General features: G+C 28.3%; 1 protein-coding gene across 1 annotated transcript; it reads left to right on the top strand.

Moving 5' to 3' along the window:
* Positions 1 to 866: 866 nt before the first annotated feature.
* Positions 867 to 15,491, top strand: LOC113383455 (calcineurin-binding protein cabin-1-like). The gene is made up of 35 exons (XM_026621720.1): positions 867 to 1,260; positions 1,389 to 1,502; positions 1,568 to 1,699; positions 1,887 to 1,988; positions 2,065 to 2,276; positions 2,394 to 2,607; positions 2,672 to 2,822; positions 2,896 to 3,316; positions 3,444 to 3,619; positions 3,677 to 3,794; positions 3,867 to 3,998; positions 4,079 to 4,271; positions 4,397 to 4,515; positions 4,629 to 4,833; positions 4,897 to 5,050; positions 5,132 to 5,291; positions 5,727 to 5,917; positions 7,110 to 7,290; positions 7,369 to 7,473; positions 7,559 to 7,718; positions 8,744 to 8,925; positions 9,011 to 9,184; positions 9,479 to 9,668; positions 9,928 to 10,075; positions 10,141 to 10,260; positions 10,663 to 10,775; positions 10,874 to 11,081; positions 11,186 to 11,331; positions 11,561 to 11,752; positions 11,829 to 11,968; positions 12,380 to 12,596; positions 12,681 to 12,844; positions 13,107 to 13,344; positions 13,951 to 14,055; positions 14,132 to 15,491. The coding sequence occupies exons 1-35, from the start codon at positions 1,162 to 1,164 to the stop codon at positions 15,377 to 15,379; spliced, it is 6,924 nt and encodes a 2,307-aa protein (XP_026477505.1). The 5' UTR covers positions 867 to 1,161; the 3' UTR covers positions 15,380 to 15,491.
* Positions 15,492 to 16,659: the final 1,168 nt, after the last annotated feature.

Genomic DNA, 16,659 nt, shown 5'->3' with positions numbered 1-16,659 from the left:
TATACACATTATATTAAGCATTTGGTATTATATTATTTATAATTTTCCTGCAACTATTCACATATCAAAAATGTTTTCTGTTCTAAAAGTAGTCTATATTGATCTTGGACACACAGGCAATTTTTAATGAAATTTTGAAAGACTGTTTTATTTTTGTATCTATTTTTATAAACATGCCTTCAAATGTATTTTTGATCATATAGGTATATGAAATTGTTTTAGTCTCATTTTTATAAAAAATATTTTGTGTTTGATATTATCTCTGTTTATTGATGTTTTATTACTTATTATGTTTTTAATATGAATTTTAAGACTGTGTTAAATATAACTATATATTTATTGAATTTAAATATAATATTATAAATATCTAAAAATAGAGTTTTTAGTTTGTAATAATTTATATTATTGAGAGAAAAAATATTCTCAGAGAAAACATCATTGGAGTTGATTCAAAATATTAATCACAGTTTTAGATTTGCATACTCTTTCTTGTTTTTATTTATTTGTAAAAATATATTTATGCAGTTAAATATTTTTATAATCGGTTGTGAAAATTTAAACCTCAGAATATTTTAAAAAGTTGCAATTTTTAATGCTCTAATGTTGCATGCATGTTTATGCAATTGTCATTAGTTGTCATTTTGAAATACCGCAAACAGCGTCAAAATATAATAAAAATATGCAAACAAATTTATACAATTTATCGTACTTTGTGTAAAATAATTGTTAAAATTATTAAACTCATCTCGATGATGTCAATATACTATTTTAAATTATTTATTTTGTTTAGTGTTAATGTTATCTTTTTTATAACCTACAATTAACTTTCTGGTTATTGAGTTTTAATGTTTATAAGTGCTGCATAATTTGTCATATTGATGATATTTTATTTCCAAAATCATACTTAGGAAATTATAACTACTTATTGAATTTTTATAGAATGAGCAACCACAGACACATCAAAAAAGCGTCATTATGCTTAAAAATCAAATTTGTGTCTCAATAAATATAATAAATACTTTATGGCATGCATAAAAATCGACTGAACTAGAATTAGTAATTGAAATTGAATCATTATGTTTCTAAAAGACAGATTACAAAAAATAAACAAGTTTTTTAAATATTAATATTAATGTGCATTTTTGTGCAAAATCAATCAAGATGTTGGCTCGAATCCATGCACTAAACACTATTGATTCTTCAGATGATAGTGATTCTGGGGATTCTGAAAATGAACTTACACTCACCAAGGAAGCTTTGGTAAATATAAATTGTTTTTATTAGCTCGTTTTCTAATTATTTAACATAGTAATCAATATTAAATTATATATTTATATTTCAATTATCATTACCATTATTAATTATATAACTATATCTTGATTTTACAGGAAGAATTAGCTTTAAAGGAATACAATAGGGCCTTGAATTTATTATCAGCAGGCAAGATTGATGTGTCTGTTAGGCTTATGAAGGAATTGTTGGATTGTGATATTATAGTAAAGGTATAGGAAAAAGATATTTTATAAAAAAATATTTCATAAACACTAAGTGATGAAATTCTGTGCAGACTGTTAAACCTATTGTTCCTGATACTGTGGATCGGCCAATTTTGAGGGTAAAATATTGTCTTCATAGAAATTTAGCTGCTTCCGCTGATAAACAAGAGGATTACCAAAATGCTTTACATCATTACTGCATGGTAAGATTACTGAAAAGATAATATTCCTATAATAAAATTTATGTTAAATATTAGATAATATCAATTTAAGATTTTTTTCTACAAATTACATTTACTATAACAAATTGAATTCGAAAATTATGTTTCATCATTATTATAAGTTGTAATGTAATTTATATAAATGTAATATACTTTTTTTAAATTTTAGGCATGCGATTTGGATGGAACTGATTGTTATGTGTGGTATAAGTTGGGGCAAGTTGCCATGAAAGCTAAAAGATTTGATATTGCATTACATGCATTTGATCAGGTAATTATCAACAACATTATTATAGTTTCATTTTACTGCTTCTTGTGATATTTTTTATGTGCTTATTAACTCTCAGGGTTTGGAATGCAATTCAAATCACTGGCCTTCAATGGATTGCTTAATAAGACTTTTATATGCTATGGGTCATCCTGAGAATTGCTTGCATTACATAAAAATTGCTTTAGAAAAAGAGCCACAGTATAGAAGAGGACATTTTCTCAAAAATCTAATATTTTCAGAACGCCCATTTTTAAAGAAATATTATGATAAACTTGAATTTCCTGAAACGTAAGACATAATTAATTGAACTAAATTTATTGAATTTAAATATTTAAAAAAACATATAATATGCATATGTGTTTGTATTTGTCTTTGTATATATGTAATGATTATTTATACAATTAGAAAATTTGGTGAAGAGAATGATGCAGAGTTTATGTCAGATGTCATAAAATTGCGAGAACAGTGCTGTGATGAAACACTTGGTGAATCCTGCGATGATAAATTAGGAATATTTGATGTTCCAGAGAATTTTTATTGTGATGAAAATAGTTTAACATGGATTGCTATGGGAAATTTGCTGCTAAAGATATTTACATACTTAAAAGAAAATGACCTGGTTTGAACATTACTTTCCTTTATATAATTTTGAGTTTTTTTCTTTATATATATTTTCATTTCAGCTATTAAATCAAGTAAACTTTTCAGTTTTATCAGAAAAGCTAAATTTAATAAAAACTGAAATACTGAATGACAATAACGATAGTATGAGCCATATAAATTATGCATTAGAAAGTATTGTACAGCAAAATATTGAAGCATTGAAGCAGCAATGTAAGAATTAACATTTTTGAAATACTTATTTATTTTTATTAGAAAATAATGTATTTTGGCTGGTTCATACTAGGTGAAGAAGGAGTTTTATTAGAAACTAATGATGAGCTATTAGCTGATACAAACATATATGAAATACTTAGTGATGACAATGTTAATTCATTATCCGAAAACCCAGAAGTAATAGAAATTTCTGACACAAATGATAAGGATTCAAAAGATTGCCAAAAGGAGAGTGAAGCTTCTGATAATAATAATGATCCCAAAGATGACATTAAAGATACTCAAAGCAACAAATCTGATCAGCCGCAACAAAGTGGTACAAAAGGCCCGAAAAAAAGAAGAGGTAGTGAACTAGCAAATTTAGATCATTGGGGAAAATCAAAACAAAGAAGAAGTTCTCGCAAAAAAAATATTGAAAATGTATCGAGGCAATGTGATGATGATGAAACTGTTGAAGAGGCTTTAAAGCGTATTGTACCACAAAGTTTACTGTAAGTTTAGAAATAAAGCGTATATTTTCATTTATTATATATATATTAATATATATGCATATAATACTTATCTTATCATGTATTTTATAGTTGTATGTGTCTTATACTTGCAATAAACTTGTTTTAGTCCTGAAGGCTTGAAAATATGGAAATCCAGACGTTTGGAAAGTGATGCACATTCAGAAGATAGCATGAATACTATGGATCTTTATGAATTATTTGAAAATGAACAAGTTGAAAATTCACAAAAGGGGAAAACTGAGGAAGTGAGAGTCAAAACTCCAAATGCAGAAGATTTGAAGAATTTTATTGAGATGGAAAATAGAGATATTAAAATTTTTATTAAATATTGCATATCAGAAAATAGAAATATTTGTGAACTGATGAGATCCTGGCTAAAGAATTTGTCGAATATTAGATTTATGACTTGGCCAAAATCTTTAAATGAAATTTTTGTTAATGTATATTTGAAGCATCGGTTAGTTAATTTTTATTTATTGCACTAATTTTTTGTTACCAGTATTGAAATATTTTGAATTGAATGTTACAGTGAAATACTTGCTGAGCATCCATGGATCTTCACAGATGATTCAAGCTTGTTAGCAGAAGATGCAATTATCACATTGACTTTTATCGAATTTTATTTTGATTCTCGACATTATCAAGAAAAAAATTTTGAAGGGTAATTTTAACATATTTTTGCAGTTGAATATTGCAATAAATTTTTATAAATATTTAAAATAATATTTATGTAATTTTTAGGATTGATAAGAGTGCTTTGGAAATAAATAACAAATTATTTTTAGAAGATATAAACTTTTTAGATTTGCTAGGGGGACGAGATGATATTTTTAATGATGGTCCTTTTAACTTTTTAATTCGTTTCCTTTGGATTAAATCACAATATCTTCATTCGCAGAAACAAGCTGATAGAGCAATTGAATGTTTACAATATGTATGTTATCAATATTCCAACATATTATTTATTTTAATACTTATATGATTTTAATTAATTTATATTTTATATGAGCAAATAATAATAGGACTGAGTTGACAGATAATTCTTTAATATTCCATTAGGTAATCAAAAGTATTGAGACGGAAGAAAATGAAAAGTTCATGATCAACTTGCCAAACTGTAGAATGAATCATACAATTAGTTTGGATGCAGCAAAGATATTGCTGAAAAAATGGGAGAGGTCTATAATTTCTATAAATACATAATTTTTTAAATCTTTTACATAATTCTTTATTGCACTTATCCTTAAACGGAACATTATGTTATGATCTTCAATATTACGTCTTATTCCAGAATGGAGAGTCTATTAAGTCTTAAAGAGCTGTATGAAAAGAAAAGCTATGAAAAAATTGCTGATGTTTTAATGGATTATTTAGTTACTGATGATAGTTTAATTATATATGATGATAATGATAATGAAGAAGATAAAGATGCAATACCTCGACCAATTTTGTTGCATATCCTCGTGGAATCACTTTGGGTGATGGAGAAATTTGATGTAATATATTGTTTTGCCTTATAAATTAAGATGTGCAAAATATGTACAAAGGCTTTGTTTCAGATTTTGCTGAAGTGCTCTGTTTTGTGCTTATATGAATGCTGCCAGCGATATTTTACTGGAAATGTTGCTATGATTTCAAATACCTGGGCGAAAACCATTCAAAGCTTGCTCCTTTATATAGAAGCTATTTTAAAAGTGGAGGAACCATATTCTGGTAACATAGCATTTTATTTGATTATATTATATATATATATATATATATATATATATATAATACATTTCGCAACTTTTCCAGCTTTGATGAGCATCTCAGATAATATCTTATGCAAATTAGTGAAATGTCTATGCAATATTATTGTGCATCAGTTGAGCGATAGATCTATGAAAATATACCATCATTTCTCTCAAATTAATTTAATTATGCCATGGATATTACTCTACTACATCACTGGCTTGTAAGTAAAAAAAATATTGTAAATTTACTATTAATTATCATTTTCTTAAGATAAAGAAAGAATATGTTTATTCATTTTATAATATTAATGCCTAAAGTTTCAAAAATATTAATATTAACTCATGATTTATGTTAATAATTCTTTAATCAATTTTGGCAATTAACAGTGTACTATTATAAAATGAAAGTACATTAGCTATTTTAAAATTCTAATGCATGAAAAATTATTAGATGCCTATATTTCTATACATAGGTGGCTAGAATTTTACTTAATTAGTTTATATTTAAGTTAGACTAAGAAATGTTTGCTTGGTACTAAAGTTTAAAATTCTGTTTTCATTCAAAATGCACAATTTCGGAAATAATCATATTTTTGTTTATATATTTGATGATATGGTTAATGGTATTGATCATATGCTTAATTTTTAATATATAGCCATGAAGCTCGTGGGCGTGATGAGAATATGAAAATGCGGAAATTTTGTCCTGGTTATTCTAAATGGATTGTAAAACAACGTCTTTCTCAACCCAAAATGGATGAATTTAAGACATTGCATGAAATTGAGGAAGGTGTTGACGATGATGACAGCTTTTCATTATCTACTTCCATTCAGTTACTATTTACTGGTAAGTCTGAATTTCAAAGAAACGTATTCAAAAATAGACAATAATAATATTAAATACATAAACTGTTACATGAAACCAGTTTGCATAATTTATTTAGATAAATTATTAATAACAATTATTAAAAACAAGAGTCCGCTTAAGATTTACACATGATTGAAATAAAACTTATTTGCTACTGTACAAGATGGCATTTAAGTAAAAATAAATACATCATATAACAATTTTGAATAATGTTTATTAGTAATATGGTGACATTCGTGATGCACGCATTTATTAGTGTCAATGTCAACCATTATATACATATATATAATGATAAATTATAAAAAATTATATATATATTTATATATATATATATATATATATATATAATAGCATTAAAAATATGTATAATACTTAAAAACAATAATGTAATTAAAGTTATACATCAAATATGACATGATCGGTTTGTCATTGTAATTAGCATTTAGAAATGAGCCTTCATTAAAGAAATGAAGTAATTGCTGAATAATAAATTCTATAATATTTGTTAAGACAGTGGATTATGTTAAACAACGCTTAAACAAATATTATTTTCTCAACTTCACTCATCATGTAATTGTGTTTGAAGAACTTCATATAATTAAAATTAACATACATTCATTGACTGCTTGTATTTTTTTTACTTTTTCGCTGGCGATATAATCTCATTCTTTGAACAGCTGTGATATCTGTATTGCCTAAAAAATATTTTTGATTTTAATAACTTCAAAGATTTATAGAAACTATGAATAATATAGAAATAATTTCTAATCAATAAACTTACGTTTAGTACACGGCCAACTGTTTAATTTGTTTTATTATTTTCAAGGAACAAGGTAAAATATTCTTCTGATTCAGGCATTTCTCATTAAATCAATTTTGTACTATGATGTAACTTTACAATGTTTATTTATCTATCCCGACTTCCTTGTTGATATCGGTACGCATACAACGTTGATGCCGGCACGCATACAACGACAGATCTCTATTCACATACGCGACGCCTAATCACAATCGACCCGTATAGAAATGATCTTATCGAGAGCGAATGACCAACAGTTCGGGCTAAACGGACTTCCGTTGCATTTGTACGGATTTACATCCTAGGCGCGCCTAAACAAGTTTTACTTCAAAAACTGATATTCTTTTTTGTGAATATGTATTTTGGTTTCAGCTCACGATTACTTGGGAAAACGCAAACTCTGCACTGCCAGCAGTGGATTATTACTCTCTTTTACATTGAACGAGTTGGCCTTGCGTGTTAAGTTCAATAGTCCGCGTAGAATTTTACAGGAAAATTTAGAGCAGTGCTGTTACTGTCTTTATGCACATCCTCCTAAAAAATCGAAACCAAGGTTGTTATATTAATCATTATAAATTAATAATAAAATTTATTTGTGATACTATAAAGTATAATGTGGTTCGATTTTTAGACACATAACGGAACATGATGTTGCACCTGTTGAAATGAAATGGGAGGATGCTCATAAAATTTATGAAATATATCGTCCAGATAAATTGCCTGAGTTTGATAGCAGGTTTGTTTACTTTATGATTATTAAGCAGGTTAAAACTTTATGGTTATTATACTTATGCTAATTTATAAAAATTAATTTTTAACAGGGTAGCTGCTATAGTTGCAGACACTGAAATTTTATTCCAACGCCTGATACAACTTATGCCGATGCTAGGTGATATACAAGATAAGGTTACCGCAATGAACAAATTTATATTTGGATCTGAGAAACATATGCCCGAAAATTTTATGGGAATGCATCATCATGTAAGTTCTGATACGAATGCAATAATAAATTGATAGAATTGATTAAAGAAACATTTAAATATTTTGTTACGTACTTTGAATATTATAAAGAAAATTTACTATCTATTAATTAACTTCCCGTAGGGTAAGTTATTGTAATGGGCCGAAAATCGGAATTGAAAATTTTTACATTTCTCGACCTTTTTAAGGTTTCTGAACATTTTGGCATACCTCAGAAAAAATGGATGTGTGTGTGTGTGTGTATGTATGTATGGATACAAATTTCCAGTCACGTTTTCGGGCGCACGGATCAACCGATTTGAATGGTTCAAAAAACATTCGATTCCTATCGATAGGGAAAAGAGCTGATTAGTTTTTGGCAAAGGCACGTCCAGCCGTTTCGAGGATACGCAGCAAAGAGTGCAGAAAATAGAAATCGACTTTTTGAGAGAACGGAGTATCCGATTTGAATGATCTAAAAAACATTCAATTAGTAATGATTGCGAGAAGTGTTTATTAGTTTTTGGCGAAGGCAGGCCTAGCCATTTCGATGATGCGGAGCTAAATATGTAAAAAATGGCAGTTTTTGAGAGAACTAAGCGTCCGATTTGAATGATTCAAAGAACTTTCTGCTAGTCTTAACAGAATAATTGATTTTGAAAAAAAAAATTTGTTTCAATTTTTTTTTTATTATTTTTTATTTTTTTTATTTTTTGTATATCGAAAATAATTTAGATTTTATTTTTAATTCTGACTTTAGTTCTAATATACTTTAAACAAATAATTTCAACTTTACAATTCAGTTTATATAATTCTTATAAATATTAGACAATGTTACAATATTTATAATAATCTATTTGAAAACATTCAGTATTCCTCGAACATTTCGTTACGGTACGGGAAGTTCCAGAAATTTGCTTTAAGACACGATGCCACCCACCCCACTAGTTTGTTATTTTTTCCGCATGTTTTCCTTTTTGCATTTTATTAAGAGCTTTATGTTTCTAAATTATGCTATTTCATATCTAAAATAAGCTTATTTTCAGATGGTGAACATATTTTATTTGTTGGGCGATTTCTACATGAAAAATCGCGATCTACCAAAAGCCATTAAGCATTATACAATGGACGTTTGTGTTGTTCCTTCCAGACTGGATTCCTGGGCAGGCATGGCGCTGGCGCTTGCATCCCAGATTGAAACAAAGTTATACTCTTGCGAGAAAATTAGGTAAAGTTGAAATAAAATAGACATTTTTAGCATCTGGATGTAAACTATAAAGAATGTTATTTATTGATTATTCTATTTGCAGGAGTGAAAATAAATTTTTGGATAATGCATTTGCAACTGCAAAATGTTTTGAACAGACACTGGAGTTAAATCCGAAGCATTGTGTTTTACTCATAGAATTTGGATCATTTGCATACTTAATTCATTCTTACTGGTCAAGACTTCTTAAGCAGGCTAGTGAGACTCTCAGCATGGAGAGGTTAGTAATTATTATTTAAGAAAAAGGCCTTCTGGATGAGTACATTTTGAAAAAAATTATACAATTCTGTAAAAATATTATTAAAAGAGTATTCTGCTTTTATGAATTATCATTATTGTAAATTTTATTTGAAAATTAATAATATAATCTTTTAAGAAATCGACATATTCTCATTTTTAAAAGGTCTTTTGTATCAAATTGTATTATCGTTATGGAGCTTAATAAATTTTAAATTCATAATTATGTGTATAAGGTTGTGGAAAATATCTTGTCTAAATAGCAAAATGTTTACAGATTTAGCATGTTGGAAAGTCGCAAAGAAAGCATGCTTGAACGAGCATACATCTGCTTCACTGAAGTAAGAAAAGTTTGGTGTGAAACAAGTACTGATGCAGATGAACGATGGTTGCATCATTATATGCTTGGAAAAATTGCAGAAAAACTTAAAAAAGATCCTGTTGAATATCTGAATCATTATTGGGAGGTGACTATTTTTGTTGCAAACTTTATCTGTTTTTTTACTGTTTTTAATTTATTAAAATGGTATTCTTATATAAAATATATTTTGAAATTAAAAAAATTATATGTTTAATATATAATTTTTTTTATTTCATAGAAATTGTTGAATTATTTCAATGTGTAAAGATTTTAGTTTAATCCTTTTTTTTCACATTTAAAAATGTATGATATTTAGAAACAACTGAAATATGTACATATTCATAGTTTTTCTATGCATATTTTAGGCTAGTCGATTACTTGAAGAAAATAATGCTATGTATCCTCGAAAAATTAATTACTCTTCACCACAACATTTGGCAGTAGAAGCTCTAGAAGTATTTTATAGATTACATGCAAGCATTTTGAAATATTTAGAGCATCACAACAATACTAGTAAGTGTAATTATTATTAAATCAGATGAGAATTTGAACAATATATTATGCGTTTTTTTCTTTAGATATTTCACGAGATTTGGGAGATTTGTTTTTGAAGCATTTAATTGCAGCATCAAAAGGCCCATTTGGTAATCCAGAGCTTGTTAATGCAGTTACTATGGACGAATCTGATGATCAAAAAGGTAAATTAAATCCTATAAATCATACTATTTATTTCTCATTATACTTTCTATTTTTTAATTATTTGAAACAGCATTTTAGTTCATCATTATATTTTTGAAATTATTAACGTATGTATTTTAATTTATAGAATCCATAATAGCTTATAATTTGAGATAAGCAGGTCACATAATACAGTTTTAATAATTTTATATTTTTGTAACCTAAAGATTTTATAAATGAACCTTAATGCTGTAATTATTTTATCTTTTTTTTTTTTTTGTTATAATTTATTTTTGATAATCAAGACTATTTTTGCCATAATGATGATAAAAAAAATATATGTATAAAATGACTAGTTATATTTTAGTAAATATTACGTTACTATTGATGTTCTATATAATTTAATTTTTATTTTATAATAGAAAATGTAAACAAACGTAAACTTGAAACTGTTGCCGAAGAAAATGAAAATGAGATGAACCCAGTCAAAATTCAAAAAATTAATGATGATGTTTCAATAAGCAAATCACCGAAGGTAAATTCCATGTAAAGCAATATGATTCATCAGAACATATGTGTAATTAAATTCCATATAAAAAAATGTATTTTATTCACGAAATCTGTAATTTTAAGCCCTCTAGCGATTTGTGTGAACCGGGTACTCCGAAAATATCTTCTGCAAATCCGGAGGGTAATATTGTTACTTCAACTCCTATTGTTGATAAACCAGCTGAGCTGGACGATAGCGTCATAGTTATATCAGATTCCGATGATGAAACATCAAAACCCTCTGAACAGAATACTAAAGAAGAACAAGTTGAGGCAAATAAGCAGACTATTGGTAAAAATCATACATGAAAATTAATATATAACAAAATTTTAAAATATATTGTATTTAATGTGCTTATTTTTTATCTATATTAAATATAAATGCAATTCTGTCAGAGCCAGATAAACAACCAGCCATAACCGAGAATGTAGAAAAAGATAAACCTGCTGAAGTTGTTGATCCGCAAGAAACACTCAATCATCTTATGAAGGAATGCCTTGAAAAAATGGAGTTTTCTGAAGAAACTGATACTGCATCTGAGGTATTTATGTTAATGAAATATTTTTATCAGATTAGTCTAAGTTTTAATAACAAACAAAAAATAAACTAAACAATGTTTAATAACTTCTTCTAAACTTTTATAATGTTTTACAAAAATCGAAAAATGTAAGAATAAAATAAAATATAAAAATAAATAATAAAGTATGTACATATTTACATGATCTCTAGATTGTATGTTTTCAATTTAAGTGTATTATATTTATTTTTAGGCAAGGCGCATGTCTCAATCCAGCAGCAATACAAAAGCTGTAACTGATACATCATCATCTTCCAGCGATGATAGTTCAAGTGATAATTCAAATGATTCAAATAATAGTTCATCAAGTGATAATTCAAGTTCTTCTAGTGATAGTTCAAGCTCTAGTGATAGCGAGGATGAAACAAGCAAGGCTAGTAGTAAGGTAAAGCATTTTATTTCTGATAGTTATTCAGTTTTTTTAATGTGCATACTATAATCTTAATTGTTCTTGATATTAGGCTAGTAAAACTAGTAGGTCGTCTAAAAAGTCTACATCAAACTCATCCAAAGCAAAGAAAAAATCCGAGTTTTTGACTAAAGCTGAAATTGATAAACTTATCACATTGTGTATTGTGAGTTTAGAAGAATGTATCCACAGGTAAGATAATACCTCAAAATCTTACTTATTCTCATCTTTTGAATTCTTTATTTTTAACTGTGTAACTAGGTGTAAGTGGTTAATAGATTTAATACTCAACTCATTATGAAAGTAGCTTTTTACTTGAAGGAAAGTGGCATAAACTTTCGAAGTATGTAAATAATATTTTATAATAATATGTCTTCATAAGCATTCCAATATTTTGAACTTGAATGAATTTTCATAATTAAACCACTTTTTGTAGGCTTTTTTACACTGTTAATCACACTATAATTAATAGAAAAAAAAAAGTTCAATAACTGTATTTTAAAGATTGGTTTAGCTACAGAACTTAAGATTTTTTTTCAATCTACAAAAGCTTGAAAAAATGTTACATTTTCAACTTTTAACAAATAAAGTTTACCTTTACAGATGTCCACAACATTACAAGGCTTTCTATCGTTTGGGCTATCATTTCTTAAAGCACGGTGTTACTAAAAAGCAATTAATGCGTTATGCTTCGCCGAACGCCCCTCCAATGACTGGTTCAACATTATGTAAACAACTACTTATGACTACTTATAACCAGGGAACAGAAGCTGCCATTCAAGGTTTATTTTCTGATAGAAAGCCTAACAATTTCTTCAATGTAAGAAAATATGAGAATGAATTAATAGGTTCAATTTAATAAAAGATGATGATGCAAAGTATGTATTTGTGTCGATTTTTTTAGGGTATATGGCGTTTACCAGCAAGCGACATCGACCGTGCAGGCAGCTTTGCCTCTCATATGTCACGATGTGTTACACTTCTTATGGATGTTTTGATGGAAACTGGTGATCATAGAACGCTTTTGGAACTTTGTCTGCAGCTTCAGAAAACTCCAGATGCAGATAAGTATGTACACTTAGTAATTTTATTATTGATTCAGAAAAATATATATAAAACATTGCAACTCATCATCTATTTAATTCATATGATGGTAAATATAGATATCATGATTAGTCTTGAAAGTATAATTAAACCTAATGGTTTGTTTCAGTATATTGCATTTGTAGTTATATCTTTAAGCAAATAGTTTTAAAAATGTTTTTTGAACTTTTTTTCTTGTTCATTTTAATTATGTCACAAATACTAATTTTTTTTGTATACCATTAAGGAAATATCTTCGAGATCCAGAGCGTGAAGAGTTATCCCAGCAAGCATTGACACTATGTGTGCAGACATTGAGAAACCGATTGAAGAAACTTTCTGAGACGAAAGCCAAAGCCGATATAATTACTTTCATGTTGGATGTTTTCAGAACACATAAGAAAGCTAAGAAACATCTGCAGCAAAAAGAGAAATCTTTCTCATTGTTGCTTACAGATGCATATAAACTTTATACAGATGGCAAGGTAATGAAATTTATATTATTTATATATTATTTTATTTTACTCTATATTTATTTTATTTATACTAATAACTACTTATTTCAATATCTTCAATAATCTTTATTACACACACACACACACACACACACACATATATATATATATATATATATATATATTTTCTATAAAAGATATTTAGACACTTGATTAACAAATTTTACTATATATTTTTATATATATATATACACATATATATATATATAAATATATATATATATATATATGTATATAGTACAATTTGTTAATCAACTGTCTAATTATATAATCTTATTATTTAACTTTTAGTTTATTATTTTATTTAATTCATTGGTTTGTTTTTTCATTAAACAATGTCTTTAAATTTCTGAGTGTGTTGGTTTGAATCTTTTTCATTGTGAATGATGGCAAAACATACATAATAAATAGTTAATTATTTATAGCTATTTATTTCGATTATTTGCCTGCAAGCAAATATTTCAAAATATGTTTCATCATAAAAAAAATCTAAAATCTCTTATGTATATACATATCATGAAAACAGACATATTTATTGTATTATATTTTTCAACTATTATCTAATTATAATTTCAGGAAGTTGATAGTTCTCATTTATTTGATGCTGCAGTAAGATTTTGTCAACAACAACTTGCAACAAGAAGGCAGAACAATCAAATCTCACCTGTGCCTGTATCTCAAGTAAGAATTATTATTATTATTATTTATAACATATATAATTTCCTAATTACATTTATATAAATTCATACAATTTAAGATGGTTCAAAGTGCTGCACCATCAGTTCAAATGCAGCAGTCGGTGGTAAGCAATCCCGCTCCTTCTATTCCAATCCAACAATCTTTGTTCAATCCTATGGTGCAAAGTTTTTCATCACCAGTCAGTTCTTTTGCACATGTTCCTAAACCAAGAGGACGACCTCCAAATAATCCGATAGCTACATACAGCATGCCTAGTGAACAAGCACAATTATCTAACATGTTATTAAATCAATATATGTCTATGCTAAATGATTTTTCGAAACTTCCACAAGCTGCGGCGGCCCAAGTACTAGGGAAATTTCCTAATCCTTTCACTGGACTCAATGTGCTTCCTGGTCAGCCAAGCACAAGTAGTTCCATTAGATCTGCACAAAAAAAGATGAATTCCCCTACTACAAGTGTAAATAATAGTGCAGCTTCCCTTGGAATTAGCCCTCTGATGAATCCTATTTCATCAACAAATTTAAATATGTTATCTTCTCCTACTAAAAGCAATACTAATAATTCATCTCCAACATTAAACGTTGTGCCAAAAAAGATAAATATGGGCATATCATCACCCAGTTCTTCTACTACTGCATTTTCTGCAACATCTAAACATGCAAACCAAGTTCCTCCTGGAGTTTCCAATGTGACTCCCACAAAAAATCCATACAATGTTGGATCTTACATGAGTCCTGGTACAGGATTTACAAATATGAACAATGATCTCAATAACATGTTCAAGAACTTTTTTCAAAGTAATGCTCCTAAAAAGCATACTTCAGATTTATCAAAATTACGTGATAAGTATAAGGTGCAGTCGAATAACATAATGGGTTCTAAAAATCCTATGACATTCACTCAAGAAATGACTTATAAGCCGTCTAAAAAGGGACGCCCACCAAAAATGAGCATGGATTTCAGTAATAAATCTGCCAGTGCTGCACCCAAACCTATTAATATTAAAAATCAGAAGGACTGCCTACCAAACACATCAGCATTAACATGTACAGTAGTCTCTTCAAAAGCTAAAGACTCACTCAAAGCCCACCCAGCTCTTACATCCTTGCCCAATATTACTATTACTCCTGTCCAGAAAGCTTCAAATCCGTTTCCGCAAAAACAACCACAAACTGACACTCCAATTATAAGACCGCATGCACAACCTGCACATATTCAAACAAGTCCAGGAAAAAGTTTGCAGGAGAAATTAGCTGAAAAAAAGAAAAGCACGATGGAATCAAAAATAATACGTATTGATTAGTTTGTATATATGAATTATATTTTATTTGACTTATATCAGTATTCAAAGTCTTGTAATATTTATCATAAAACATATTTAAGTACTAAATATTACTAAAAGTACTAAATAAAAATAGGCACTATTTTTATATTTGAATTAGTTAATCTTAGCTTTATAATAATAAATGTTTCAAGATCCATTAATCTAATACCAAAGCTGAGAAAAAATTAAATCGAATTAAAAATTAAAAAACAAAATTAAATTGCTTTGTTTTTTTTTTTTCATATAAATTACAGTATATATTATATACATTTTTTTCAATATAAATTACCAAATAAATAAATTATCGAAATAAATAAATTTATAAAACTATATCATTACACTAAAAATAAGTTATTATTCTTCATAAGCAGCCTCTTTCTTCTGAACGGCACTAACAATATCTGCTATGCTTTCTACAGTTTTCTCAAATTCAACTTTATCTGAGTTTTGCTTCTCCACATTAGTGTCATCAATTTCCTTTACGATACCAGAATGATAATATGAGGATGGTTTTCCATGATGTTGCGAATTGTTTTGAATAGGACTTTGTGGCTTTGCGACATGAGGCTTAGTATGATGATAATGATTCCCTCCTACATTGTCATGTCCTGGTTTATGGTGTGTAGGGCGACACTTCGGAAACCTATCGTCTTTAGGAATACAGTTTTCGGCTATCAAAGTTGCTGTGACTCTGTTATCAATTACGTTCTGTACTTTTGTGACAAACAAAGTCTTGGTAACCGTTTGCTTCTTGCCACGTCCCATCAACTGATCTATAAATCTGGGATATTCTACTTCTTCGTCATCAACGGCTTCAGTGTCAATTAATTCTACTGGTGTATCCACAATTGGTGTTCGGCGGAACTCCAAATATTTTCCTTGGCGCAATTCTGATGGTTCCATGTCTTCATCAGCAATATCATCACCATACCACAAAGCTGTTGCTTCAGGCATGCGTAATGCTGCAGTTGGCTCGATATAAACACTTTCTTCTTCGCTCTCAAATGATTCTTCGCGTTCTTCATTGTTATTTTCAGATTTTGGATAATGTCCGTAATAATCATTATTGTGGGGTCCATTGTGGGCAGCAACGTGTCCGCAAGGAACTTTTCCTGGATAGGCGGTTATGCAAACTGGATTGCGTGTGATTCTTTTGGTAATTTCCACGAAGACCGTTTTTGTAACTTTTGGTGCCGGTTTCTTTTGTGGAAATTGAGGTAACTGTGGCAGTTGCGGTAATGATAGTGTTGGAAAGTTTA

This window comes from Ctenocephalides felis, unplaced genomic scaffold, assembly GCF_003426905.1.
Source record: "Ctenocephalides felis isolate EL2017-DRISC unplaced genomic scaffold, ASM342690v1 CF-g0.4_SCAFFOLD_03570, whole genome shotgun sequence".
Taxonomy (NCBI): domain Eukaryota; kingdom Metazoa; phylum Arthropoda; class Insecta; order Siphonaptera; family Pulicidae; genus Ctenocephalides; species Ctenocephalides felis.
This window is presented reverse-complemented; position numbering and strand designations above follow the sequence as displayed.

Bases quoted from the DNA above. Each gene is read 5' to 3' on its own strand.
- LOC113383455 (XM_026621720.1), top strand. From the start codon at position 1,162: ATGTTGGCTCGAATCCATGCACTAAACACTATTGATTCTTCAGATGAT. The intron at 7,474-7,558 runs GTTTGTTTACTT...AATTTTTAACAG, and splicing joins TTGCCTGAGTTTGATAGCAG to GGTAGCTGCTATAGTTGCAG. The intron at 12,597-12,680 runs GTAAGAAAATAT...CGATTTTTTTAG, and splicing joins AGCCTAACAATTTCTTCAAT to GGTATATGGCGTTTACCAGC.